The sequence below is a fragment of the Panthera leo genome, chromosome B3 (genome assembly GCF_018350215.1).
Source record: "Panthera leo isolate Ple1 chromosome B3, P.leo_Ple1_pat1.1, whole genome shotgun sequence".
NCBI classification, from domain to species: domain Eukaryota; kingdom Metazoa; phylum Chordata; class Mammalia; order Carnivora; family Felidae; genus Panthera; species Panthera leo.
The window spans coordinates 109,916,720-109,942,602 of record NC_056684.1 but is presented as its reverse complement, the minus strand read 5'-3'; the positions used below and the strand labels follow the sequence as shown (position 1 = coordinate 109,942,602).

The 25,883-nt window shown below is 41.6% G+C and overlaps 1 protein-coding gene across 3 annotated transcripts in view; it reads right to left on the bottom strand.

Annotated features, from left to right (window-relative positions):
* SYNE2 (spectrin repeat containing nuclear envelope protein 2) overlaps nt 1-25,883 on the bottom strand; it is a 282,344-nt gene that overhangs the window by 69,444 nt on the left and 187,017 nt on the right. For all 3 annotated transcript variants that reach the window (XM_042943457.1, XM_042943458.1, XM_042943459.1), the window contains 18 exons: nt 25,752-25,880; nt 25,119-25,240; nt 24,834-24,975; nt 23,231-23,362; nt 21,478-21,630; nt 21,143-21,352; nt 19,444-19,545; nt 18,441-18,560; nt 18,073-18,273; nt 15,831-16,004; nt 14,379-14,510; nt 10,669-10,865; nt 9,605-9,737; nt 7,969-8,151; nt 7,407-7,553; nt 5,167-5,343; nt 3,243-3,398; nt 1,566-1,718 (listed from right to left, as the gene is read on the bottom strand). In XM_042943457.1, coding sequence (XP_042799391.1) covers nt 1,566-1,718; nt 3,243-3,398; nt 5,167-5,343; nt 7,407-7,553; nt 7,969-8,151; nt 9,605-9,737; nt 10,669-10,865; nt 14,379-14,510; nt 15,831-16,004; nt 18,073-18,273; nt 18,441-18,560; nt 19,444-19,545; nt 21,143-21,352; nt 21,478-21,630; nt 23,231-23,362; nt 24,834-24,975; nt 25,119-25,240; nt 25,752-25,880 — 2,763 coding nt within the window. The remainder of the gene's footprint in view (nt 1-1,565; nt 1,719-3,242; nt 3,399-5,166; nt 5,344-7,406; nt 7,554-7,968; nt 8,152-9,604; nt 9,738-10,668; nt 10,866-14,378; nt 14,511-15,830; nt 16,005-18,072; nt 18,274-18,440; nt 18,561-19,443; nt 19,546-21,142; nt 21,353-21,477; nt 21,631-23,230; nt 23,363-24,833; nt 24,976-25,118; nt 25,241-25,751; nt 25,881-25,883) is intronic.

The window sequence follows — 25,883 nt, the reverse complement described above, 5'->3', positions numbered from 1 at the left end:
AACTATTGCCTAATCCAGTCAGGAAGATTTCTGCCTCTGTTTTCTTCTAAGAGTTCTGTAGTTTTAGCGTTTACATCTTTGATCCATTTAATTTTTATATACGGTGTGAAGGTGGGGTCTAACTTCATTCTTTTGAATGTGGACCTACAGCTGTACTAGTACCAGTTTTGGAGAAGACTATCCCCCCCGCCTCCCACCCTGGAATTGTCTTGGCATCCTAGTCTAAAAATTAGTTGATTATAATGTGAGGGTTTATTTCTGGACTCTTAATTCTATTCCATTTATCTAGATGTCTATCTTTTACATTAGTACTATCTGCGTGTTTTTACTTGCATTATCTCAATCTTTTCTATCCCAACATTTTTATCATAATTCACTGTGTGGTGGGGTGCTTGGGTGGCTCAGTTGGTTGAGGGTCCAACTTCAGCTCAGGTCATGATCTCATGGTTTGTGAGTTCGAGCCCCTGATCGGGCTCTCTGCTGTCAGCGCCGATCTCGTTTCAGATCCTCTGTCCCCCCTCTCTCTGCACCTCCTTCACTTACACTCTCTCAAAAAATAAATAAACATTAAAAAAAAAAATCACTGTGTTGTGATTATCTATTCAAGTATGTTTTCTCTGGTGGTCTGCGAGCCCTTTGACGGTAGGATGCATTTATTTTCTCGTTTATCTTTGTACCGTTGGCAGTGAACATAGTGACTCACAGAAGATATGTTCAACAAATGACTCACACAAGATATGGTAAGCTCATCTCTATCTTCCTGCCCGAGTTCTGGGGGAGAAATGAGGCCGAGGGTCACCAATGAATTTCATTTATACAGGTCATTCCCAATTCCCTCTTGGAACAAATAGTCAAAAGTAGATTTTAAGTAGATGACAAATAATCCACAATAAGGACTTCTGGGAAATATGGACACACGTACAATTGGCTAGTATTTAGTTTCCTCCCTCCATTTGTGAGGAGCCAACAAGGTTGTAGTATGTAGATATGCCTGTCTTTTCTCTTTTGGTGCTCTACTCCTGGAAGGGGTAAAGGCAGACTTTAACATGTCTTTCCTACGCTGACCAGACATCTTCCACACTCCTCCTCTTTACTTTCTCTTCACCGCATACTGTGTTCTCCTCACCTCTGGAATTCTCCATATGCTGACCATGCTTCTAGCTTCATAGAGGTTACAAGAGACGGGATCATTCCCTGCCCAAGGCACCTCCCTGGATGTGCTTTCTCATAGCTGCCCCTGTATATCTGCCCAGGAACCAGTGCCAGATGCTCTGTTGGGGCGGGGGGTGGAGGCATTTTTGTCTGTGAGTACGTTAGACAAAACAAAGATAACCAAGTGGATTTCTAGCTTGCCAGTGGTGTTGGAATTGGTGGCTACACCTCCATCCGGTGCCAAAAAAAAAAAGGGGGGGGGGATTTGAAATGCCTTTCTCTATTTCACTTCAGTATTTCTCTAAGCAACTCTTCAGTTTTTGATACGGAGTTTCCGTGACTAAACACATCAACAAAAAGATGAAAGAAGGCTATATGAGGAGAAATAGTGTACTTCAAATGAGTTCTAGTACCTGGCTGATAACACTGCTTCTCTTTTGAAATAACCCATCAATTCTGGATGCTGTGTCTTCTAACAATGGCATGGTCCCACTCTCTGAAGTCAGGTAACATTGTCTCAACTCATCAAGCGCCTTGGATTTACTTGCCAGTTGATTTTCTATATCCTGGAAGGGCAAGAGGAAAAAGTTTTCATATGCACAACATTACGGAACCATAAGGTGTAAGTAAGAGACAGGAGTTTGGCCTTTTCGAGTAAAAATGGCATTACAATATGTAATTAAATAACATCACATCAAAGACATTTTGATCACAATACATTTGATTCCATTTTTGCACTTATTACAGTATGAATTTTTATGATAAGTTTAATTATTACATGTATCTAGATCAAAAAAATTTAATATGTATTTTTGATAGACAGAGCGCAAGCAGGGGAGGCGCACAGAGAGAAGGAGACACACAATCCGAAGCAGGCGCCAGGTCCTGCGCTGTCAGCACAGAGCCCGACGCGGGGCTCGAACCCACAAACCACGAGATCATGACCTGAGCCAAAGTCGGACACTCAACCGACTGAGCCACCCAGGCACCCCTAGATTTTAGAATAGTCTAGGTAATAAGTTCTCATCATCATGGTACAGTAGAAGGAGTCCAGGAGATCTAGTCCCCATGCCATGTCTGTCCCATACTGGCTGTCTCACCTGACATTAAGTCATCAAACCTCCAAGCCTGTATTTTCTCATCTGGAAACTAGCAATGATAGCCCAGGCCGTGGACAGTTTAGAACTCAAGTGAAACCAGGTGGCCTGTGGGGGGCAGCACGGCACGGACCTGTGGAGCGTAGGCATCCCGTGAAGGTTATGTTGAATCTAAGGCTGCTGTAAGAATTCTAAATGGAATGGCCAGTGGGTAGTTAGAAGCAGGATATGACCGCTTGCACAGATCTCTTATAATGGTATTGCTGCTCACATCTCATGTCCAGGATGATTAACCTTTTCAGGAGAACTGGGGTGTGACCTGACCTTCCCACCCCAGCAGGGAGGAGCCTGTGTCCTCAGGCAGTAAGTCCAGAAGCAGCATTTGTCTGCAGCTACAAGGGCAGCTGAAGTGTCTTCAATAGGCAGTGACACAATCAGGGCAGTACTTACGGAGGATTAATGTATGTGTGGGTGAGACTAAGTGACCTGGCAAATGACAACTGAACAAAAGGGGGCCAGGCCAATATCCTTAAGCTCAACTGTGATTTAGACCGTAGTTCCAAGGGATAACCGGTCCTTTCGGAACATATTACACAGAAGGTAAAAGAAAATCATTTTCCTCTGAAGACGCAGAATGAAATACTAAAACTAATGGAAACCTTAGAGTAATTGCATAAGTATTGGGTGAATTAATAAAAAACTGGGAAACATGAAATAAAAATTCCCTTTGAGCATTTTCTTTGAGGAGCCACATTCAAGTCTTAGGAACAATAACTGAAGATACCTTCTTCTGCTTCTCACACACAAAAAATTGCATCTTGTAATTTTGTAAAACCCATGGATGATTATTATCTCCTTTGCATAACGAAGTAAGTACCTGGGGGTCTGGAGGGGTCCCTCGAAAGTGCAGCCACTTGCCCTCCTCCTTGGGGCCGAAGCAGCAACGGCACAGCCTGGCCACGCCGTGTGGACAGGCGCCGTGTGCCTTCTCACCTGACAATCCAGAAGCATCCTGTGCACGGAGATCACACTTCCAGGTTTTTGTAAAGTTTCCAGTCTCTCCTCTTGCGCCTCCATCCAGTTGTTCAAAATCTGTATTTTGTTTTCAGTCTCGGTGATACTTTCCAAAAGTTGTTCTAAATGTTGTATCTTTAAGGTATAAGAAAGAAAATAAAAATTTCTCATTTTAAACCAGATGCTTTAAAATGTAAATGTCATGATGGTTATTTTTAACAAAATAATTTTGCTTCTTCGCAGATTCATCATACTTAGCACAAGATTTCCCAATAACTTTTGGAATAAAGATTCATATTAGGAAATATGAATTTAGTGTTTAAAAGCTAACCTGCTAAGCAAACTGGCTGTTTTGGAGTTTCATTAACACCTGTACAAATAAAATCATGTTGCTAACATTCAATAACATGTTGAATAACATTCAACTCAAATTCAACGCAATTTTTCATTACATTATCGATTGATATACTTAAAGCTTAAGAAAACTTTCTTTCCCTAGACTTTCTTCATTAGAGTCATTTAAAAATTAAGTCAATATCAAACATATCACAAATAATTTATCAACTTAATAAAATAATGACTTTTTTTATTAAAAAATTTTTAAACATTTATTCATTTTTGGGAGACAGAGACAGGATGCAAGTGGGTGGAGGGGCAGAGGGAGGGAGACACAGAATCCGAAGCAGGCTCCAGGCTCCGAGCTGTCAGCACAGAGCCTGGCGTGGGGCTCAAACCCACAAACTGTGAGATCATGCCCTGTGCCAAAGTCAGATGCTTAACCAACTGAGCCACCCAGGCGCCCCAATAATAACTGTTTTTAATGTCTGCAATTCTTGTCATTTCCAATGCTCACAATTTTTATTAGGTTATAATGACTATATATGTAAAGTTGTTTTGAAAATTTGAAAGGCTGCCCAATCTTTTAAACGAATGGACACAGTATAATTCGATTAATTATTCCTCGATAGGTGGAAATTTAGGCATTTTACATTTTTCACCAGTATAAATAATGTGGAACACTTTATGTGCATATTTGTCCTTTTTTGAAGGGCTATGTACTTAAGATAAACGTGAGAGGAGACACTGCTGAATTAGGAAACAAGATGATTATTCTAGTTCTTGAAATTTTCTGAATGCTTTCTAAAAGGGGATATAAGCCATGATCTGCATATGAATGTGATAGCTTTGGGCTCTTAGCTCTATCTTACTAAATTTTTCAAATTTAATAAATATATAATGTTACATAATGTTTATTCTGAATGCTTGATAACTGAAGTTGTAATCTTCTCACGTTGGTTTGCTAATTATACATTTTTTCTTTGGTGAACTGTCTGTTCGTGTTCTTTGTCCATTCCTGCACTTGAACCTTAATTGTCTAAATCCATTTGTATGCATTCTCTACACATAAAGAAATCAATCAGTTGTTAACCTCAATTATATATAAATATTAAATATGTCTCTAAGAATAAGTTTTCTTAATATTTTCAGAGTCATGGAATGAAAATCTACCAAAAGACCACATCCATTTTCCTGCCTTTTCATAATCTTTTCACGGCTGTAATAGCTTTGCCACTCTTGAACATTTACTTTCACGGAAAATGTCAAAATCTCCGACCGTTTAGTAGTCTCACATAATACTTGGTATCTTCTCAAATAAAATTCGTCCTCTTCACTGGCCTAACTCAATTTCCCACTAGGAAGTCTCAAAGAAATGATAACTCTTTCTTCCTCTCTTGTATGCACCGATTGGAGAATGCCAGAATGTAGGCTTTACAAAAGGGTCATAGCTGAGAGAATTGTTAATCTTAACTGTAAATTAACCATAGGAATAGCTTTTCACGTTTTTCAGAAAGTGGCATTTTGCAAAGGCCAAAATCATACAAACTGTGACACACGAGCACACCTTTCTATTCAGTGTTCCATGCATCCGGTGCCATTGGCGGTTCATCTCTCCCAGGTGTTCTGCAAATTCTGTTCTCTCATAGCGCTTACTTTCTACATCACAGGTGCTTAACTGAAGTAAGGACTGGTTAACAAAGTCCACTATCCATTGTTTATAGTCCATCTCCATTCTGAACTCCTAAAACAAACAAATAAACAAAATTAAACTACCAAAGCCTGAACGGAAGTAGGTTGAACCGGATCCCGCCACGCTAGGGAGCCCCAAGCTCCCATTCGTTAAAGGGGCACCTGTCTAGAGTTGTAGTCCATCCTCCTCCCCCCCCCTCAACCCCCAATCCCACCAAATGTCTGCTTTGAGTAGAGAGTGTTTTGGAGAATTCCACATCCCCACGAACAGAGACTCGTCGCTTTCAAGCAGGCTGAAAAGTCAAAGGCAGCATCGCGTATCATGGCTGCATCATCTCAACCAAAATCAGGACCCAGGGACTGACAAAGGGTTCCCGTGAGCGGCTTCCTGAGAGCCACACTGGAATTCAGAGCCCCCCTGCAGGCTCACGGAAATGAGAGGATGGGAAGTCTCAAGTTAAGACTCCCCCAGAAAACCCAGGACATAGGGGCGCCTGGGTGGCTCAGTCGGTTAAGCGGCCGACTTCGGCTCAGGTCATGATCTCGTGGTCCGTGAGTTCGAGCCCCGCGTCGGGCTCTGTGCTGACAGCTCAGAGCCTGGAGCCTGTTTCAGATTCTGTGTCGCCCTCTCTCTGACCCTCCCCTGTTCATGCTCTGTCTCTCCCTGTCTCAAAAACAAATAAAACGTAAAAAAAAAAAAAAGAAAACCCAGGACATTAAGGAACTTTGCCAGCTTAGGTAGCTTCTCTGTTCCGTAGCAAGCCTAAAAACACCCAGGGCCAAGCATGTTCCTGTCAAGCTGGATACTTATTAAGCTTATCCTTGTAAGTCCTAACACCCCTCTGGAGGCATCAGGGGAAAAACTATGTGGTATATGCTAGGTTACAAGAGCGTAGAAGAATATATGCATGTGGACCCTCCAAAGATTCTACTACTCCCCGAAGTTAGGATGTGCTAGTATATAAAAGTAAAATCCTTGCTAACATCATGCTTCGTGACCAAAGTATTTGTCCTCTGCCTACCAGAAGCTACATCCATCAGCCTGTGAGGTCTTTGAAAGCAAAGACCAGAGACTTCATTGATCTCCTGAGTTCCTAGTGGTGAACACATTACCTGGTACACAATAAATGTTTGTGTGTGGCTTATTAAGTGTGAGTTAAATCTATCTGAAGTCAAATATCACAGAGAAGGCCACATTTATATGTATTTGTAGAAAGGTATCAACTTTTCCTTCTGCGTTCTCTTACGCAAAGGACATTTACTTAACACCTGTTGGATGCCAGGTCCTGGGCTAGGTGTGCTGTTTCAGGGAGGTGAAGGATTGGCCCCGCTCTCAAGAAGGAGACAGGCAAGTAAGCAAATAATTATCACACCCTGGAGACGCCTAATCCTAGAAAGTGAACTCGACTAGCTGGGAGAGTCAGGAGTAGATTTCCAAATCAGGAGATACTTGAGAGTTTTGAAAGATGAACTAAGAGCATTTCTACGGCCACAAGTGGGGCACTAGAATTCCAGGTTGAAGGTGTAGCATGTACAAAAGCAGAAGCCGGGGCACCTGGGTGGCTCAGTCGGTTAAGCCTCCGACTTCGGCTCAGGTCATGATCTCATGGTTCGTGAGTTTGAGCCCCGTGTCGGGCTCTGTGCTGACAGCTCAGAGCCTGGAACCTGTTTCAGATTCTGTGTCTCCCTCTCTCTCTCTCTGACCCTCCCCCATTCATGCTCTGTCTCTCTCTGTCTCAAAAATAAATAAATGTTAAAAAAAAAAATTTTTCAAAAGCAGAAGCCGGGAGAACACCAGATGCAGCGGGTTCATTCGGGTGAGGCAGAGTCCAGGATCTATACCGGGGAACGAACAGATGAGGCTGGAGAAGTAAAGAGGGGCCAGGGCAAGTTAAAAGCTTGGATTCTGTCCTGTGGTGATAGGAGCTCCCAAACGAAACGAGGCAGAATAGAAAAAGTATACTAACGTCTGTCTAGAATCATCCAATATCCCATTCCCCACGCCTAGAATCAGTTCTTCTAAAGCACGCCACACCGGTCTCTTTGGTATTTCCCTTCCGACTGACTTGCCTTCTTAGTTAACGAGCAAGCTTGTGGCTCTTTTCGTATAATTACCTTGTACTTCTGAAGAAGGTTTTTAACTTGAGATGCGGAACTCAGAGAATGCTCACAGTCTTCATCTGCGGTCTGATGTTCCACATCGTTCATCCAGCTAATCATTTCTGTGATTGCTTTACGAGATGGCAATTTCTCCATCTGGAGCTGCAAGGACAAAATGATTTCCATTTAATTACCTGCAGTTGACAAAATGAATCGGGGCATCAGTAAAGACGGTATCTGGTTTGATAAAAGGTCTTGCTACATCATTATGCAGGTTGCTCACAAAAACAAACCCAGCATTCAAGCTTAGAATGAGTGACCCCAAAACAATGACGATGACCTTCACATAAAGGAACACAGTGATGCAGATAAACTGGGAAATAAAGTAATTAAGCCTGATTTCTCCGGTAAGAAAGATCCCACTGGAGGAGAGTCCAGTAATTAAGACCCATATTCAGTGGTGCCAGAGGAAAATAGATAGTGTCAATGAAAATTATTGAGTCAGAGAAATAATTTTAAAGGAGTTGTGAGCTAACAAGTGAATGCTAATTTAAATGCTGCGTCTTTAAATACCTACCTGGTGAAGTTTTTCTTGAATATCTGGAAGTTGAGTTATGAGCGCTGTCCATTTCTGTTCAAACTGCGCTAAAGAAGCTCTCAGGGTAGCCGTATCGGCTTCTTTCAGGTGAAGAAGCTGATTCCCAGTACTTATAACCGCGGTCTTCAAGGAGGACTTGTCATCTAGTTCCTTTGAAAACTCCTAGAGGAAACAGCGTGAAAATTTAGAAACATTAAAAATTTGCAAACAGCAAAGAATAACTAAGAGTCAGAATAACTGGTTAGAGTCCCGAACTAAGTACATGAACTCAATTCAAACTGCTAATGCTTGCGTGTGTATCTATAGGTGTGTATGTGTGTGCTCACGAGTGCGTGTGTGCACGCGTGCATGCACACACACCCACACCCACTTTTCCTACTAAGTGTCAGGCACTGTTCCAGGCATTAGGTAAATAGTGGGGAACAAAACAGAAGGAATTCCTGACCCTTGAGTGGCTTATAATCTAATGGATTAATATTTTTTTTAAAAAAGACCAGTCAGGGGCACTTGCGTGGCTCAGTGGGTTAAGCGTCTGACCTTGGCTCAGGTCATAATCTCCTGGTTTATGAGTTTGAGCCCCATGACAGGCTCTGGGCTCACAGCTCAGAGCGTGGAGCCAGCTTCAGATTCTGTGTCTCCCTCTCTCTCTGCCCCTCCCCTGCTTACACTCCGTCTCACTCTCTCTCTCTCAAAAATAAATATTTTTAAAAATTAAAAAAAAAATCAAGTAATAAAATAAAAAAGACCTATCATTTCAACGTTAAGAGAAACGTTGCGAGATTGTGACCTGAGCTGAAGTCGGACGCTTAACCGACTGAGCCACCCAGGCGCCCCTCAAACATATTTTTAAAAAATTACATTTTAATACCAAAGTGGGTGATCATTGCTATAAAATAAGAAAAATAGACAAGAAAAGAATATGGGAAAGGAATTTACATTAGAAAGTTTCATAAATTTATATTACAAAAGTAATAGTTTCCTTTCTTCAAAAAAAAACTCAAAACAATAGAACGTTTTAGTAGAAATGTCAGTTCTGTATATGACAATTTACAACCATGTATCTATTAACTTTAACATTTATGAATTAATAAGTCTGTTAAGTTTTGGGGGAAAAGCAGGGGAGTTATTTCCTGCATTTAAAAAGCATGCTTCATGTCAGAGAAAGTTTTACTTTTATATATATTTTATAGGTTCAAATAAAAATCTACTTTATCATTGTTTTATTTTATTTTTAAATATTTACTTTGAGAGGGAGAGAGAGAGAGAGCATGCACACAGGGGAGAGGCAAAGAGAGAGTAGAGACAGAGAATCCCAAGCAGGTTCCACTGTCAGCACAGAGCCTGATACAGGGCTTGAACTCACAAATCATGAGATCACCACCTGAGCTGAAATCAAGAGCTGGATGTTTAACTGACTAAGCCAGCCAGGTGTCCCTATGGTAAATATATAAATGACTGCTATAAACAAATAGCTCTAAGTTTGAAGAATGATATTACCCTAAATTTTATCCCTTATCCACAAATGATTATGGAGACTATCGCATTGACCCTGGTCATTTTCCCCTGATATTTATTTCTGGCAATAATTATCTGAGCATATTTTATCATAACTTACAAAAAAACTGTTTATGTTGCTTCTGATTGTATCCAAGTCCTGAGACACATTGAGGGATTGTTCTTTCCAGTAATTCAGAGTTTGCTGAGAAGATTCCAACCACTTGGTTAACTGATCTGAATCTCTGTTATAACTAACAGGAATGAAGTGAGAGAGAAAGAAAATTAGAAACATACTCTATGGGTGATATGCATCATTGGCAAATTTTTTTCTCATTTTACTTTATGTTTTCCTGTGTTGATCAGCTCTATTATTCAAAAAATCATGATGTTTTAAGAATTATACCCTGTTTTATCCCATGCCCCAAATCTGACACTCCTGGCATTTTTTAGGACTCTGTTATGACTATTCTAGAACAAATGAGCATTTTAAAGTCTAAAACATTTTCTTATTACAGCTACACAAAAATAAACCCATGGGTAAGGACAGCGATTATTTCTAGTCATTAAATGTTATTGACAGATTTGTTTATAGTAAAAATATAACCAGCATTTGTATAAGTTGCATAACAGTAAACTTATTGGCTAGATTCCAACATATTTACAGGAAATGAAGGAAAATATTGAGCAGAATGCTACCCCTCTTGTAACTCTTAAACTTCTCTAAGACAGGTCCCTAAGAGGCACAGAGGAGGAGATTCAAACATTCTATGCTCTCTACCTTCCTCAAGGAGTTCAAGATTAGATCCACTAAACAAACAAAATTCTCTGAAGAACTCTGAAGGCTTTTTCAAACTATTCTGTGAGCTAAGATTATTATTTTTTAATTTAAAACCTTTTTAAAGAGTAGGAAAGAGCAACACCGTGGTATAAAGGTCACATGTACAATTTCATAACATAATTCTTACTTTTCACTGAACTGATTACGTGTCATCTTGAGTCTAGCAAACCAACCTCAGAGATCCTAGATGGCGTCTGGCCCAGAAGAGGGACCCAAGTGCTTAAATTGTTGAAGACAAACCTTACAGTAGAGAGACTGCAGGTAAAATCTGGTGGACTGCATGATCCTCTGAGGTTTTTGTCCGCCTGAAAATCTGACCTCAACCCATCCCTAAGAAAACATACCTGAGCAGATGCTTGAGAAGCGTTTGTAGTCTGTGCAGTTCATGGTCAATTTTTTTGTTTAGGGCCAACCACTGCTCTTCCAGTTTCGCAATCTGGCCCTCTAGTTCAGGACAGCTCACGGAGGCCACCAGCTCTCTGCCTTCGTTCAGAGTCTGGTAAAGCCGGGCGTGCTTTTCATCAATGTTTCTTTTTATTTGCTACAAAAAGTCAAGGCACAGAATGAATTATTTAAAAATGAAGCCAGTCCATCTATTGACAAATACTCCAGTAGAGGCTACTGAAGAAACAAGAACACAGTCCTAACCCTCAAGACTCTTGCAGTCTGGCTGAAGAAACGCGATTCACGTTTTACTGATCACCTTTCCTCATGAGACTGTCCAACTAATGCATTTCTACGGCACATTTCTTCAGTTCTATAGACTTACACGTAACAACAGAAAACAAAAAGTCACGGCTTTAGACTTGAGAATTCTCCACCTACAAGTAAAAAACAAGCTGGCAGTCTACGGGGCACGTTCAACTTGTGGACAGGTTTTGTGTGACCTACAGATTATTCTGAAAACCAGGATATTTCACATAGAAATCAGGATTTCCTGTGACTCGGAGAAAACCGGAAATCTAGCACCCTGGGTCTACACCTGGATGTGGCACAGATGGCCCGGAATTGGGCAGCCGGGCTTCCTTTAGAAGGGCTTGGTCTCTTTGACATTCTGCCACGACAGTCCCCACCACCTTCCGAACACAGAGCCAGTCAGCGTCCATATTTCTCTTCTCGTCTGGCCCCTGTCAGAACTTTACATTGCAAATAGGTTTGAAGGGGATGAGAAAACATTTATCATCCCTTAGACCCGAACAGTAGAAAAAAACTCATTTCTAGAGTCTTCTAAGTGTAAGGATTCAACAGGGAGAAAGGAAGAGGACTTTAGAAGAATAAATTAGTACATCACTAATCCAACTTCATGAAAAGAAAATCTTTAGAACAGCAATACAACGACCCCTTGAAGAGAACTCTGTCTAAAGGCAATTACCTTCCACCACTGGGTTCAGCTACTGACACTTATCCTGACAGCTACTGAAATTTAATCTTCAAAAATAAATTATAATCAAAATATAATTTTTCCAACTAACTTAAGCCTTTTAAAAATCACTAAAGAATTCTACTTCCAATGCCCTTTCCACCGCTCTCATTTGTAATCCCCTCTTCTCATCTGAGTTGGCATGGGAAAATAAAATGTCCAACATCTGTTTAAAAAAAACAAAAAACAGTTCTGGGGCACCTGGGTGGCTCAGTCGGTTAAGCATCTGACTCTTGATTTCTGCTCAGGTCATGATCTCACAGTTCGTGAGTTCGAGCCCTGCATCGGGCTCTGTGTTGACAGTGGGAAGCCTGGTTGGAATTCTCTCTCTCTCTCTCTCTGTCTCTGTCTCTCTCTCTCTCCCTCTATCTCTCTCTCTCTGCGCCCCTCCCCCACTTTCACTATTTCTCTCAAAATAAATAAATAAACTTAAGAAAAAACTTCTGGGGTCCCTGGATGGCTCAGTCAGTTAAGCATCTGACTTCGGCGCAGGTCATGATCTCACAGTTGGTGGGTTGGAGCCCCGCGGCAGGGTCGGTGCTGACAGCTCAGAGCCTGGAGCCTGCTTCGGATGCTGCGTCTCCCTCTCTCTCTGCCCTCCCCCACTGATGCTCTCTCTTTCAAAGACAAGCAAACATTAAAAAAAGAGCTCTAATTTCCCAAGCCTTCAGTACAAGACCAAGACACTTCATCTTTAGATTATCCCTGATAATTTTTTTTTAATGTTTTTTATTTATTTTTGAGACAGAGAGAGACAGAGCATGAGCAGCAGTGGGGGGGCGGGGGGCAGGGAGAGAGAGGGAGACACAGAATCTGAAGCAGGCTCCAGGCTCTGAGCTGTCTGCACAGAGCCCGACGCGGGGCTCGAACTCATGGACTGTGAGATCATGACCTGAGCTGAAGTCGGACACCCAACCGACTGAGCCACCCAGGCGCCCCTCCCTGAGAATTTTTAATTACCCCATTTTATACACAGGAGTCAGACTGCAATGGTCACTCAGCACATGAGGTGCCGAGCCAGCATTTAAATGAGGTTTGCTCAACTGCAGAGGCCACACAGATGCTATGTTCCGTGGCCCACAGATGCCCACCGATCAAAATACATGCAAATCTCTCCATGACGCAGAACACTGAGAACGACCTGAAGAAGTCCATAAGCGAGATGGGCTTTACAAGGTATCTTTTTTATTCTTTTTTTTTTTTTTTTTTTTTTTGAGAGAGAGAGAGAGAGAAACCGTGTGTGTGTGTGTGTGTGTGTGTGTGTGTGTGTGTGAGAGAGAGAGAGAGAGAGAGAGAGAGAGAGAGAGAGAGAGAGCGCGCCAGGAAGAGCGGCAGAGGGAGACAGAGAATCCCAAGGGGCTTGATCCCGCGACCCTGGGATCATGACCTGGGCTGAAATCAAGAGTCAGATGCTTGACCGACTGAGCCGCCCAGATGCCCCCATATATCTCTCTTTTAGTTTGACGAATCTATTTAAGAGTTTTAGGACAATTATTTCAGTTTTTAAAAATCTCAAATTTAACAGATTCACAGGTTGAACTTTAAGGGACATGATCCCTTGTCCACCTGAGAGAGGTGGGCTAATACAAACAGTTCCTTAACATAATGAGGTTTAAAATGCCGTTTTCAACTGCCTTCTCTTAGCTCTTTGGATGTACTTCTGCATCCCCAGGCTAACAAAGAATTAAGCAGCAGCTTCCCACCCCCAGAAGATTCAGATTTATCTTAGAGTTAAACTCAATCGGACAAGATGGCAAAGAGATCAATTGTACCTTTCTAGGCATCTAGACAGCAGGACTACAGTGTCCGTCTCTTTGCAAAATGTTCCTTATAGGAGCTTAAATGCTACTGAAGAATGCCAGGGTCCTGCCAAGGATTTCATTTTCCATCCGGTCTATTCAGGCAACAAACCTACTCTTGAAGTTTCGAAGTTGGCATTTGATAACCACGCCCAGCATCACAACTCAGAGGCTGACAACACATTTGAAAGTTAAAACTAAATATTTCAAGTTTCTGTCGAGAAGACTTAAAACTCGTTTTCTCGTTGGTCATGATCTCAAGTCCACTTGAAAACTATTCTAGGGTTCTATCTTTTCTATGGCATCGAAGTTTGGGACACAGAGACTTGGATGATACCACTAAATGTTACACACAAAACATTTTGTTTGAAGTCTTTTTTATAATGCTGGTGGCAGGTGACAGATTATCGCCTGTCTCAGAGGCTATGTCCAAACAGGGCTTCACCGAAGTAAGAAAACCACATATAGGTTTAGTGGCCCATGGTTTACAACGTTCGTTCTCTACTTTGGCTCATTTCCATACCCGCTGACATCCACTTCCTGAGACGGGTAGGAGAACTAGCGTGATTCCCTACACTATACAAAGAAACTGAGACTTAGAGACAAAAAGTTGACACGCTTGACAGGTGAGAGCCAGGACTCGTACCCAGCACCTCGACCCCAAGCCTCAAGTATAATGAAAGACTCAAAATCAAATCCACGGGTTCCCTGAATATCAGTCTAATAGTGCATGGTGTGAGGAACAACACTTCAAAGTCGAGCAATTTAGTCAAAACAAAAGAAAACGCAAAGTGCTACGGATGCTGCCTCTGACGGATTCAACGGCGCAAAATACCTGGTAAAATGAAATCCTTTCCACTAATCTTTCCTCTGTCTCTTCCACCAGACTCACAGAGGGCAACGTAGATACAAGAATTTCCAGATCCTTTTCAAGAGATGCATAGTTTTCATCAAATTCTTCCCATTTCTAGAGAATCAAGAACATAATATCAGTGGGAGCCCTTTTCTAGATTCGTTCCAGCCAATGACAAAATCGATCATACGAAATAAAAACGAACTGAGACCATACGAACTCCAAGCACAGATTCCAGGGGTTTCTGAGAGATATAACCTACTCTCGTAAGAACTCAGGGTACGATGGAAAACAATTCCGTTGCCTTTGTGGACAGGGTTTTGAAAAATCCAGTTGGCATTAGTGTTTTATGCTTGTCTCATCAAACTGAGTAAGGACCGAGATTAAGTGAGAGGGTTACACCTCTCAGCCTGCACCTCTGTGGAGACCTCAGAGTCGGAAGAGAGCCGTTCTCACACTTGGAAAGGAAGGGGCTAACTTTTAAAGCTTTTCTCAGCAGAGGCTCCGAGTAGGTTGCTTCTACCCTCTCTGCTCCAACCCCTAGCCCACTGAACATTACCCTGTGATGCTGCTAGAAGCAGAATTCCACTGTTGGAGGAATGTGGGCTTACACTTCATTAGGAGAGTACTATTTCCTTAGGCTGAGTCTTGCCTTGTCCCAGTTCTATTTCTAAAGAAGCTCACCACAAGGACCTCAGCACGCTAACAGAGCTGACTTATGGACACTAAATATTACCTGCTGGAAAAAGAACCACCTTATTGATTCTCTTATCTACCGAAGTAGTGGGTCACGTGGCTGTGAGGGGCACTCTTTGGGCTCGGGGGGGGGGGGGTCTCTTTTTTTAAATACCATGAAATATTACTAGAAATATCAATTTGACAAGCTAACCAGAAAATTGATTTCATTAGCCTAACATAACATGATCACATTACAAAGTTGAAGATTTCCTTGCTTTTGGGTTACTTCCTTTAAGTGCTAACATCCACGGTGTGTAAGAAGTTAAAGGTGAGAACTTTCAAACGGAGAAAGAACTTGATGCAAACTTAATTTTCTTCTTGGATTTAAGACTACCAGGAGTCCACTCCAGCAGCAGAACACCCGGATCTGCCCTCTTTGGGGAGCACAGTTTCTGAACCACCACTTCATCCAAATGACCTCTTTCTGGATCTCAAAGTGCGCTTCCAATTTTGTTTATTTGCACACAAACCTAGAAGGTGGAAAGACATGCCATCCCCTCTTTCCCGCGTGTGGAATCTCAGCAACTATTTCATTCCCGGAGCAGCAGTCAGGACTAGAACAGGCTTCCATCTCCTCAGTGTTAGTTCCCATTTAACTACTGCTTAATGGTAACTCGACACCTCTGGACACCAGCAGGTGGTGGTCCAAGGTCCAGAATTCCAGGGTTAAGCACGACGTTTACATATCTCAAGTACCTGCAATAAACTTTGCAGCTTTATTCCACGTTGGTGTGACTTTTCTTCCAGTAATTTAATTTCTTGTATTTGTTCTGCCCAAAATGTGTCTTTCTTTTGCAGTAAAGAAGGAGGCATTCTGTTGGAGTATGTTTGGATCAACAGCATGTCAGCAACCAGCTTCTGGAAAAAAAGCTGTACAATGGACAAGACTTGTTATTTATTTATTTCTACATCGTGAAACTTAAAAACTGAGTTACTTCAACTTTTTATACAGGTGTATTTACTTTTATTTATTTTTTTTAATTAAAAAAAATTTTTTAATGCTTGTTTATTTTTGAGAGACAGACAGACAGACAGAGTGTGAGCTGGGGAGGGGCAGAGAGAGAGGGAGACACAGAATCTGAAGCAGGCTCCAGGCTCTGAGCTGTCAGCACAGAGCCCGATGTGGGGCTCAAACCCACAAACTGTGAGATCATGACCGGAGCCGAAGTCGGACGCTTAGCCCACTGAGCCACCCAGGCACCCCTAATTTTTTTTTCTAACATTTATTTATTTTCAAGAGACAGAGAGAGACAGAGTGTGAGTGGGGGAGGGGCAAAGAGAGAGGGAAACACAGAATCTGAAGCAGGCTCCAGGCTCTGAGCTGTCAGCACAGAGCCCAACGTGGGGCTCAAACCCACCAACAGTGAGATCATGTCCTGAGCTGAGGTCGGATGCTTAACTGACTGAGCCACCCAGGCGCCCCAGGTGTAGTTGCTTTTAAATCCCAAGACGGCCATGCAGAGTCACACATAAGAGGAAAGAAAAAGAAAATTGACTGTGTACCCATTAGTCTTTAACACTAATGGCATTTTAACAAGTCATAAAGAAAAATCCTCCTAAGTAACATTTTCCATAAAACAGTCCATGTTAAAGGGCAAACAGTGTTAGCCAATTTCAATTTCCAGTGAAATCTTCCTAAATCAGTTACTCTGAGTTTTTTTTTTTTTTTAATCTTTATTTATTTTTGAGAGAGAGACCACATGTAAGCAAAGGAGGAGCAGAGAGAGAGGGAGATACAGAATCCGAAGCTGGCTCCAGGCTCTGAGCTGTCAGCACAGAGCCTGACATGGGGCTCGAACTCATGAACCATGAGATCATGACCTGAGCCGAAGTCGGACACTTAAAACCGACTGGCCACCCAGGCACCCCCCAGTTACTCCAAGTTTTAAGAAACTTTGCGAAAAGGTCGATACTGACATGGCCGATTAATTTCAAGACACTAAATTGGATGGATAGATGAGTGAGCCCAAGAAGCCCACACATGGAACAGCCAGAGGTTCCTACACTCTGGCTTGATTTTCTACTCAATAACATGGCCAAGTACAAGGAATTTGTTGACAGGGTCTGTTGGGATCCTGGTATGTAAAAGCTCCCAGAACAACACTTTAAGAACCTTTACACAGGAAATCTTTAGCTTCACATGGTTCTCCTCCATTTGCATAGTCAGCTGCCCCTTCTAATTGTCTGGAGGAACTTCTTATGCGAATCCTTTCTCCTACTCCCTTGAAAAGGGTATGTAGAAGGTTTATAAAAGCATCCAGCACAAATCCTGACACGTAGATATCCATAATATTATTTTTTCCTTTCCCCCTCCATTCTTTATAGAATATTTACCTTTGGATTTCTTAGAACAAGGTCTCCTTATCACACGCCTAGAGTTCAGCTTGTTGGAGGAAGAAATGGTCTTTCCCATTTTTTTTTTTTTGCATCAGTACTTAAATTACTACATGTCTTTAGGTGGTGATCATGAGGCTGTTGTGTAATAAAATGAATGGGCAACTAAAAGATTTATTGTAGCATTACACTAGATACACATTTACATATTGAGGTATAGATATTTTTTTGGCCTCAGTTCTCAGGAAAGCCTTCCCTAATCTCCTGAATTCAATTTCCCCTCTTAAATGCTCTGAAAGCATGTGTCTCAATTTTAATTTTAAATTTGTTTGGAATGACTTGTTCATAAATGTCTCTCTTTCAACCAAAAGCTCCATGAACGTAAGGAACTATATCTGTTTTCCCTCACAATCACATTCTTAGAGGTCAGCGGAGTTCCTGATATCCAGTAAGCCGTCTCATTGATGTTAGTTCAAACAAAGAGTGAATGAATGAATGAATGAATGAACAACGTATATTTCACCAAGGAAGAAAATGGATGCTCTATGGTTAAGTCAGAAAGACTTAAAGTCTACGAAAAGGTAATCTGACCCACGCGTCTTACCTTGTGATTCTGTGTTTGAGCCTGTAAGGCATCTTTACTTTTGGGTTGTTTTAAGTGGTCATGAGCAAGCTTTTCCTTTCCAATAGCCACTAGTTCCACCATGCCTTGCAATAAGGCATCTTGCTGGCTCTCAGTGATGAAAGGGCTGCTGAGTTCTGTGTACCGAGCTCTCAAGATTCCCCACATACTGTCAAGCACATCCTGAAAAGAAAGAACGTTTTCATCCAACCACGAAAATAATCCAGATGGAGAACAAAGCTAAACTCTCTTTGGAGAACAAACCTGAACTCTCTTTCTGGAAGAACAAGAAGTCTCACTGCTTATAATCATAGCGATTCACTGACCGAATGTTTTCTGCTCACACATACCTCTAATTTGTAAACCTCTTGCAGTAACACATAAGGTAAACGAAGCCTCTCCCCTTCGTCTCTTAGTTTTGCCACTCGGCTCTCGGAGTTCTGCAGCTCCACTGTATACGCATCTGCTTTCTACAGTGAGAGACAATGCAAAAAAGCAAACCCTTTCAGAAGCCAGAGAAGTGCGCATATTCATTGTAAAAGAATGAAACCGTACAGAAAAAATTAAGGGAAAAATGAAAGTCCCACTTCTCCTCCCTCACCTCCAGCTTCTCCCGGAAAATTTGTCCCCAACACGTTTGAAGCATGGACCAGAAGCACATGTGCACATCCTTAAACTTAATGAACGCACACATCACTCCGTTCTGCAAGCTGCCTCCTTACTTACCAGCTGCTCTGCAAATCAGTACAAATACCGGACTCCTTGCAAATGGACACACACTGCTTTTCTAAGAGTCTGCCCTTAATGGCTTTTGGGCTATCGAAGCGTTTTTAGTTCAAGCAGTGCTGCTAGGTCCATCCTTGAGTATTTATATACACGTTTCTCTATGCCCTTGTCTTCCTTCCTTAGGATAAGTGCAACACCTATAGCACTATCTGTCCACAGAAGGTCCTCAATTCATACTTGCTGAATAAATGAATGAAGTGAGCCTACTGTGGGTGGAAGCACATTCACACGTAAAATTCTGATTTATAGCCAACCGATCCTGAGAAGCTGGACAAATTCTCCTCCCGAGAGAATGGGGGCCTCATTTCCTAATACTCTCACTGACCCTGCACAAACTTCCATTTTTGCCTGGTTGATAGGTGACCATGGTGTTGTGTCGGTTTAATTTACTCTTCATAAGGTACTACTTATGAGATATTTTTAAAGGTCCACATAAAGAGTTCTCGTTTCTATTTGTTTACTCTAGCCTTGCCACTGCTCCCAAAGGAAAGTGCTTCAGAAACACAGCTTCTACACAAAACTCTTTGGTCCAAGGTCAGATCAGTGTAATTGTTTTGACTTGATTACCTGAAGCTGTTCATCAATACTCTGGCCACTAATTTCATTCAAAGACTGTTGTAAAGATGTTTTATTCTTAGTAAGTTGATCATACAATCGCTTTATTTCATTCTGTATAGGAAGATAAATGCAACAAACAGTAAGAATCTCATGCGAGCCCCTTTAATACCTTACAAAAAATTTAGCCGTCCTTTAATTTTTATGCTAACAGAAGTTCCAAACATATACCAAAATAGAGGAATTGCCTAGCTTTAACAATTATTGACTTGTGACTGGTCATCTCTGCTCTGTGCCCTCCCCTGAGCCTTCTTAACTATATCTAATCTCCTTCCCCTCAGAATATTTTGAAACAAATCACAGATATTTCATCACGGTAAGTTTCAGTATGTGTTTTTAAAAGATAAAGATTCCTCCCTTTAAAAACAGTACAAAATTGGGGCGCCTGAGTGGCTCAGTCGGTTAAGCATCCAACTTCAGCTCAGGTCATGATCTCACAGCTTGGGAGTTCGAGCCCCACGTCGGGCTGTGCTGACAGCTCAGAGCTTGGAGCCTGCTTCGGATTCTGTGCCTCCCTCTCTCTCTGCCCCTCCCCTGCAAGCTTTCTGTTTCTCTCTCCCTCTCTCTCTCAAAAATAAACAAACGTTAAAAAAATTTTTTTTTAATATTACAAATCAACAACCATTCCCTAGTATCATTAGCTATAGGAAAGGGTTCACATTTCTCTAATTAGCTATAATTTTTCCTTTTGGTTTGTTTGAATTGGAATCTAAATGAGGTCCAGGTTGCAAGGGACTAATACATGTGTTAAGTCTCTTGTGATCTGCAGGCTCCCCAACCATCTCTCTTGTTTATTCCTGGGGTTTTGGGTGGGATGGTGAAAACACAGGTCTTTTACTCTATACAGCTTCCCACGGTCTGCATTTGGCTGACCCCCCCCACACTGCTGCAATGCTCTTCTCTTGTGTCTATTTTACGTGATCAGATTGAGGTTTGACTTTACAGGCAAGACTCCTTCATAAGTGGTGTTGTGTTTCATTTCTTTTTCTCTAGTTAGGAAACTACTAGAATTGTCTGTCTGCTTGCCTCAAGTCTGTCCTCTAATCCACAGTAGTTAACAGCCAGGTGAATCTACCTGAAACATACACAGATTGTCCTTCTTTTGCTCAAAAACTTTAATGGTCGGGGTGCGTGGGTGGCTCAGTCAGTTAAGGGATCGACTTCGGCTCACGTCATGATCTCACAGCTTGTGACTTTGATCCCTGCATCAGGCTCTGTGCTGATAGCTCAGAGCCTGGAGCCTGCTTCGGATTCTGTGTCTCCCTCTGTCTCTCTACCCCTCCCTTGCTCATGCTCTGTCTCTTTCTTCTCAAAAATAAATAAAAACATTAAAAAAATAAAAAAAAAAAAACTTTAATGGCTCCCTGTTACTGAGAAATCCTCCCCTAGGACAATCATTAATGACTAAATGTAACACAGGAAAGAAACGGTTCATTAGCCCGATCTAACAAATTCATACCACAACTTTGGGAAGGACCTCGCTTTCAAATGGTCTCCAAACACAGGCACCGAACTAATCTAAAGACCTTCACAGAAAGAACCTCTCACCACTTTCCTTAGCAATTCCTAATCATGACTGCCACCAGGAATAGGAATGAACAGAAATTAACATGAAACAGTGCCAAAGTAGGCTGAGCGCCTAGCCCTGTACCTGATAACTGCGGTTATAGTCGAGGCCAGCTTTTAGGGACTTGCTCCTAGAGGCAGCCGTGGCCTGGGTGTGCTCCAGGTAGACTTGGAGGTTATTCAAACATTCATGGAACAAGTCGGCGTTCTTCCCAGACCAAGTCATGGCTTTCAAAAGATCATCCTTCTTATCACCCATAGCTAAGTAAAGTTTTTTCAACTCAAGAGCCAGTGTCTGCGAAGAGGTGAGAAGGAAAGACACAGTGAATAGACTCTGACTTTAAGAGGCTTCAGCTCTGGCTTAAACAGCGGGCTGTTTGCAGCAACGGCCAACACATGGGCTTATTGGAAATTCCTTACCTCGTAGTGCGCCTGCCGAGCACAGACATCCTCTCTGAAGAGCCCAGGTGTCTGCAGCATCTCCTCCACGCTGGCAAGGCACTGACTGAGGGTCAGAAATAGTTCAAATAATTTTTTATCCAAATTTATGTATGTTTCTTCTGTCATGTTTTCCTGAATCGAGAGGAAAAAAGAAAAAAATAAATATTAGGATTCTTTGCCTTCCTAAGCCTCCATTTTCCCTGGTTTTGTTATGGTTTACAATTACGTTATACTTTTTTTTTTTTTAATTTTTTTTTTTTAACGTGTATATATTTTTGAGACAGAGAGAGAGAGACAGAGCATGAACAGGGGAGGAGCAGAGAGAGAGGGAGACACAGAATCGGAAGCAGGCTCCAGGCTCTGAGCCATCAGCCCAGAGCCCGACGCGGGGCTCGAACTCACGGACCGCGAGATCGTGACCTGAGCTGAAGTTGGACGCTTAACCGACTGAGCCACCCAGGCGCCCCTACGTTATACTCTTTTATAATTGGTTGTTTTGAACACTTTGTGAATCAGGTAGAAGAATAAACAAATATAATTAAGATGTTAAGTCTGAGAAAAACAAGTTTAAGAAACTCAACGCTTGGTAGTGACTAACCATTGAAATGGAATTAAAAGGTAAATAACAAGATGAAGGACTTCCTTAGCGGGGCCATCCATGTGGGAGTCTCGTCCCAAGGAAAGCATACTATCCCTCTTCCCATGGCTCCCTGCCTCCCACATTGTAAGGTAGGAGAAAGTGGGTTAATGGAATCAAGTACAGCCTGGAGAAGGAAAAGAAGACATTTGAAAGGGATGATTGGGAAGAGGTACAGTATCTTAAAGATAGATGGTAGGCACGGCATGGTAACTACAGTTAATAAATACTGTGTTACATATTTGAAAGTTGTCAAGAGAGTAGATCTTACAAGTTCTCATTTCAGGAAAAACATTTTTATAACTGTATGTGGTGATGCATGTTAGATTCATTGTGGTGATCATTTCACAAAATATACAAATATTGAATCATTATGGTGGACACCTGAAGCTAATATGTCAGTTGCATCTCAATAAAAAAAAGATATGGATGGGCTGTGGAGTGGGGGTGGAAATTAGAAGTGTTATATATGGGCTGATTGTGAGAATTAAGGCCATCCTTAGATGTACAACTTCAAGGGAGGCACCTAGGGTTGTGCGATTGTGTCCTAGTGAGTTTGGGAGCCACAAGGTATCCTTATATTTTAGCATAAGCTGTTGGAGCCACCTCTTTTTCTTTACCAATGAACACTCTGAATTCTTGACCAGGTACAAGATATTTAGAAGCATGTGAAAGCTAGCAATCACCCCAATTTAGATTCTATTTCCTATGGTCTTCTCTGGTTGATACTTAACATTACCCAGCACACCGTTTCAGCATTCAGCTTAGTCAAGGTTGGAAATCTTGTCAATACTCCCTGCCTTCCTTACCCTTCCAATCACAGAGCACCACTGCAGACAGTACTAATCAACAACGATCCTTGTTCCTGCCGATCTTAGACTTGGGTTCAATGATCTTTGTACATGGTGGTCTCGGCAGGTGCTACCACATTCATCAGAGTTGGCAAGAGATAAACTCTACTTGCAATTCTAGGACCCATTCCACCATGGATTCTACCATTTATTCAATTTAAAAAATGATGGCTAATTTACAATGTCACATTTCCCTTCTTTTTTGATATTGCGGTGAGGAAAATATGTAACGTGAAGCTGCTACCTGGGTCTGAAGATTATTTGCCTCTTGACGCAGGTCTTCAAGCTGTGTGGTATATGTTTTCAGTTCTTCAGTTGTTGGGTATCTGAAGTTATACACACTCACACTGGGTAGAATACTCATATTTGTGGCAACCTATATGAAAAAAGAGAAACCTCATTACAATTTGAGATCCTGCTGCTGTTAACGTTAAACAGCAAAAATGCTTTTTCACGTGCTATCTTCCAAATTACTTTCTTGGTAAATGTTTTTGTCTACCTTGTCACTTGTAAGAAAAATTTAAATTTTAAATATTGTGGACAGCTTTGAAAGGTCATGAAAAGCTTTACTTAGACACTTGAGGGTCTATTGAGATAACAAAATGAGGCAAGATAAACCATAACTTGAAAATAGAGTAAAATCACTACTGTTTCAATTTGGTAGCAATGCCATTCACGTTATGAGGTTAGCGATTTCTCTTCCCATTTATTGGTAGACCCCTGGTATAGAGCCAACTCTTAGAATAGTCCCCTCCAGGTACAGACTTGCATCTTGATCTGTTATTGGAAAGCTAAATAAGCATTAAAAATTAGCTGTGACTCTAGAAGACAGAAAGATTCAGAGTTAATTCCCTTTTCAAATTAGAAAACTAATAAATACAAAGAAACAGAGTGGGGTGGTGTCAGATTTTGCCTGGGGAAAAGAACTGATGATGTTCTGTGGTTGGAAAGAGAACAATATACGTGTTACAGTGTGTATGATGAGGAGAAACCAAGACTAAAGCCAATGAGTTTAATTCAACATCAATAGGCCAGGAAAGGTTCTCGGCAGAATAGAACAGGAAAGTTCCCACCAGACTGGAGAACTGGGCAACAGGCGGTAACCTTTGCCCAGGCAGGTTGGGTGCAAAGTTGAAGGCAGAAGCTCGATAGCTGTGACCAACAGTGTTAATCTGCTCATGGGCTCCCTGCTCAGAGAGAAATCCAGCAGCAGCTGGCCCAGTATAATTAAGAATTGTGACGGCAGTAAGACAGCGTGTTTGTGGGACACAGGTACCTGGCACACTGTAGATTCCAAATCATCTTGATGAATGAATGACGCTAATATAGCATTGTGCCATTAAAACATTAAACAATTAAAACAGTTAACAATTAAAACATTAAAAAAGTGTTTCTTAAAAAAAAACAAACATATTATTCATTCCTTTACTCATTCAACATATTGAAACTGAGACTTCACAATGTTTCAGATACTGTGCCAGGCACTCAAATGTGAACCAGGCAGACATGGTCTTTTCTTCCTATACCACTTAATGGGGAATACAGACAAATAAACAGGTACTCAGTATCGTAAGAGCTGTGATTAGGGAAGCTCAGAGTGCCACAAAAGCACAAAGGAGTGGCACTTCACGCAGACTTCCAGGAGGGTGAAAAAGGGTCGGCCAGATGAAAAAGCCACTTGGCATCTTCGCTTTCTGAAAACCAACGATTTTATTTCCGCCTAACGCGGAACACGTATACGGGTACTTAATGAATGCTTGTTGCATTTTCAAAGACAAACGTGTTTATTTATGATTTACACCGCATGTTTATTTATGATTTACACCATGTGCGTCACAGCCACTGACCTGAGGCTGCACAAGCTGAGGTAGCGGTAGCCCGATCTTTGATGACAGTTCGTGACGTAAATATTGCCACTTATCCCCACTTTGGCCCTGAGTTGACAAGACCGAGTCTGGAGCATCCTTTGCGGGGCTAGATGCCTTAATGCTTTTAAAGGGAAATAAAAGGTGAAAAGAATAATCAACAGATAATTTTGGTTGCATTTGGTAAGAGTTTTAGAAGTGATTTAAGAAGAAATGCTCTGAGTTCTCCCAACCATAGCTAAATGTCCAACTCTAAAAATGTCTTACCTCTCAGATGATTTCTGAGTTGTATCTTTATCAGGTTGGCAAAACTGGGGCCGTATTTTCTTAGCATTAAATTCTACGAATTTGATGAAATCTTTCTGTTCTGTTGGTTTTAACTCCAGGACCTATCATTGAATGAGATTCAAATGGTCCAGTCAAAGTTTTCCAATTACAGCCAACGGTTTCTTCTGTTGAGAGCATCTCATTTTGAACCATTTCCTAAATTATTATCTACTATTTCCCTTTCTTGCTTGCTTGTTCCCCTTAACTTTTATTTCTCAAAAACCTACTTCAAGTATTCACACAATGATCAAGTAAATATTACAATATATGCTACACATATGGGAAGTCCCCTAAAATATGCAAAACACGTTTAGAAACAATAGGGAAAGAGGTGTTACGGTTAGAGAGTAAGTCCCCCTGAAGGTATTTACTTAGTTTGAAATAAGATGCAAATCAATAAAATAGCAAAGTTAGAGTGTCCCCACCTGCAGAAGGCGAAAGCAAGGTGGGTGTTGCAGTAAATGCTTACCACTCACACACACCCTCCAGGAGCAGTTTGGTACTTAGTTCAAAGGGAAATTCCATACAGAAACCTTTATTCTTATCCTTATATCTGTTAAGGGCTACAATTACCTGTTGCTGCTGGAAATCTTTTTGTCTGCTGAATTGTGGCCTTTCACTTACAACAGGTTCAAGTTCAGAAAGGTTATCTGGTTGGAGATCATTTTGATGCTCTGAAGGTTTCTTTAGTGTGGCAGAATGCTG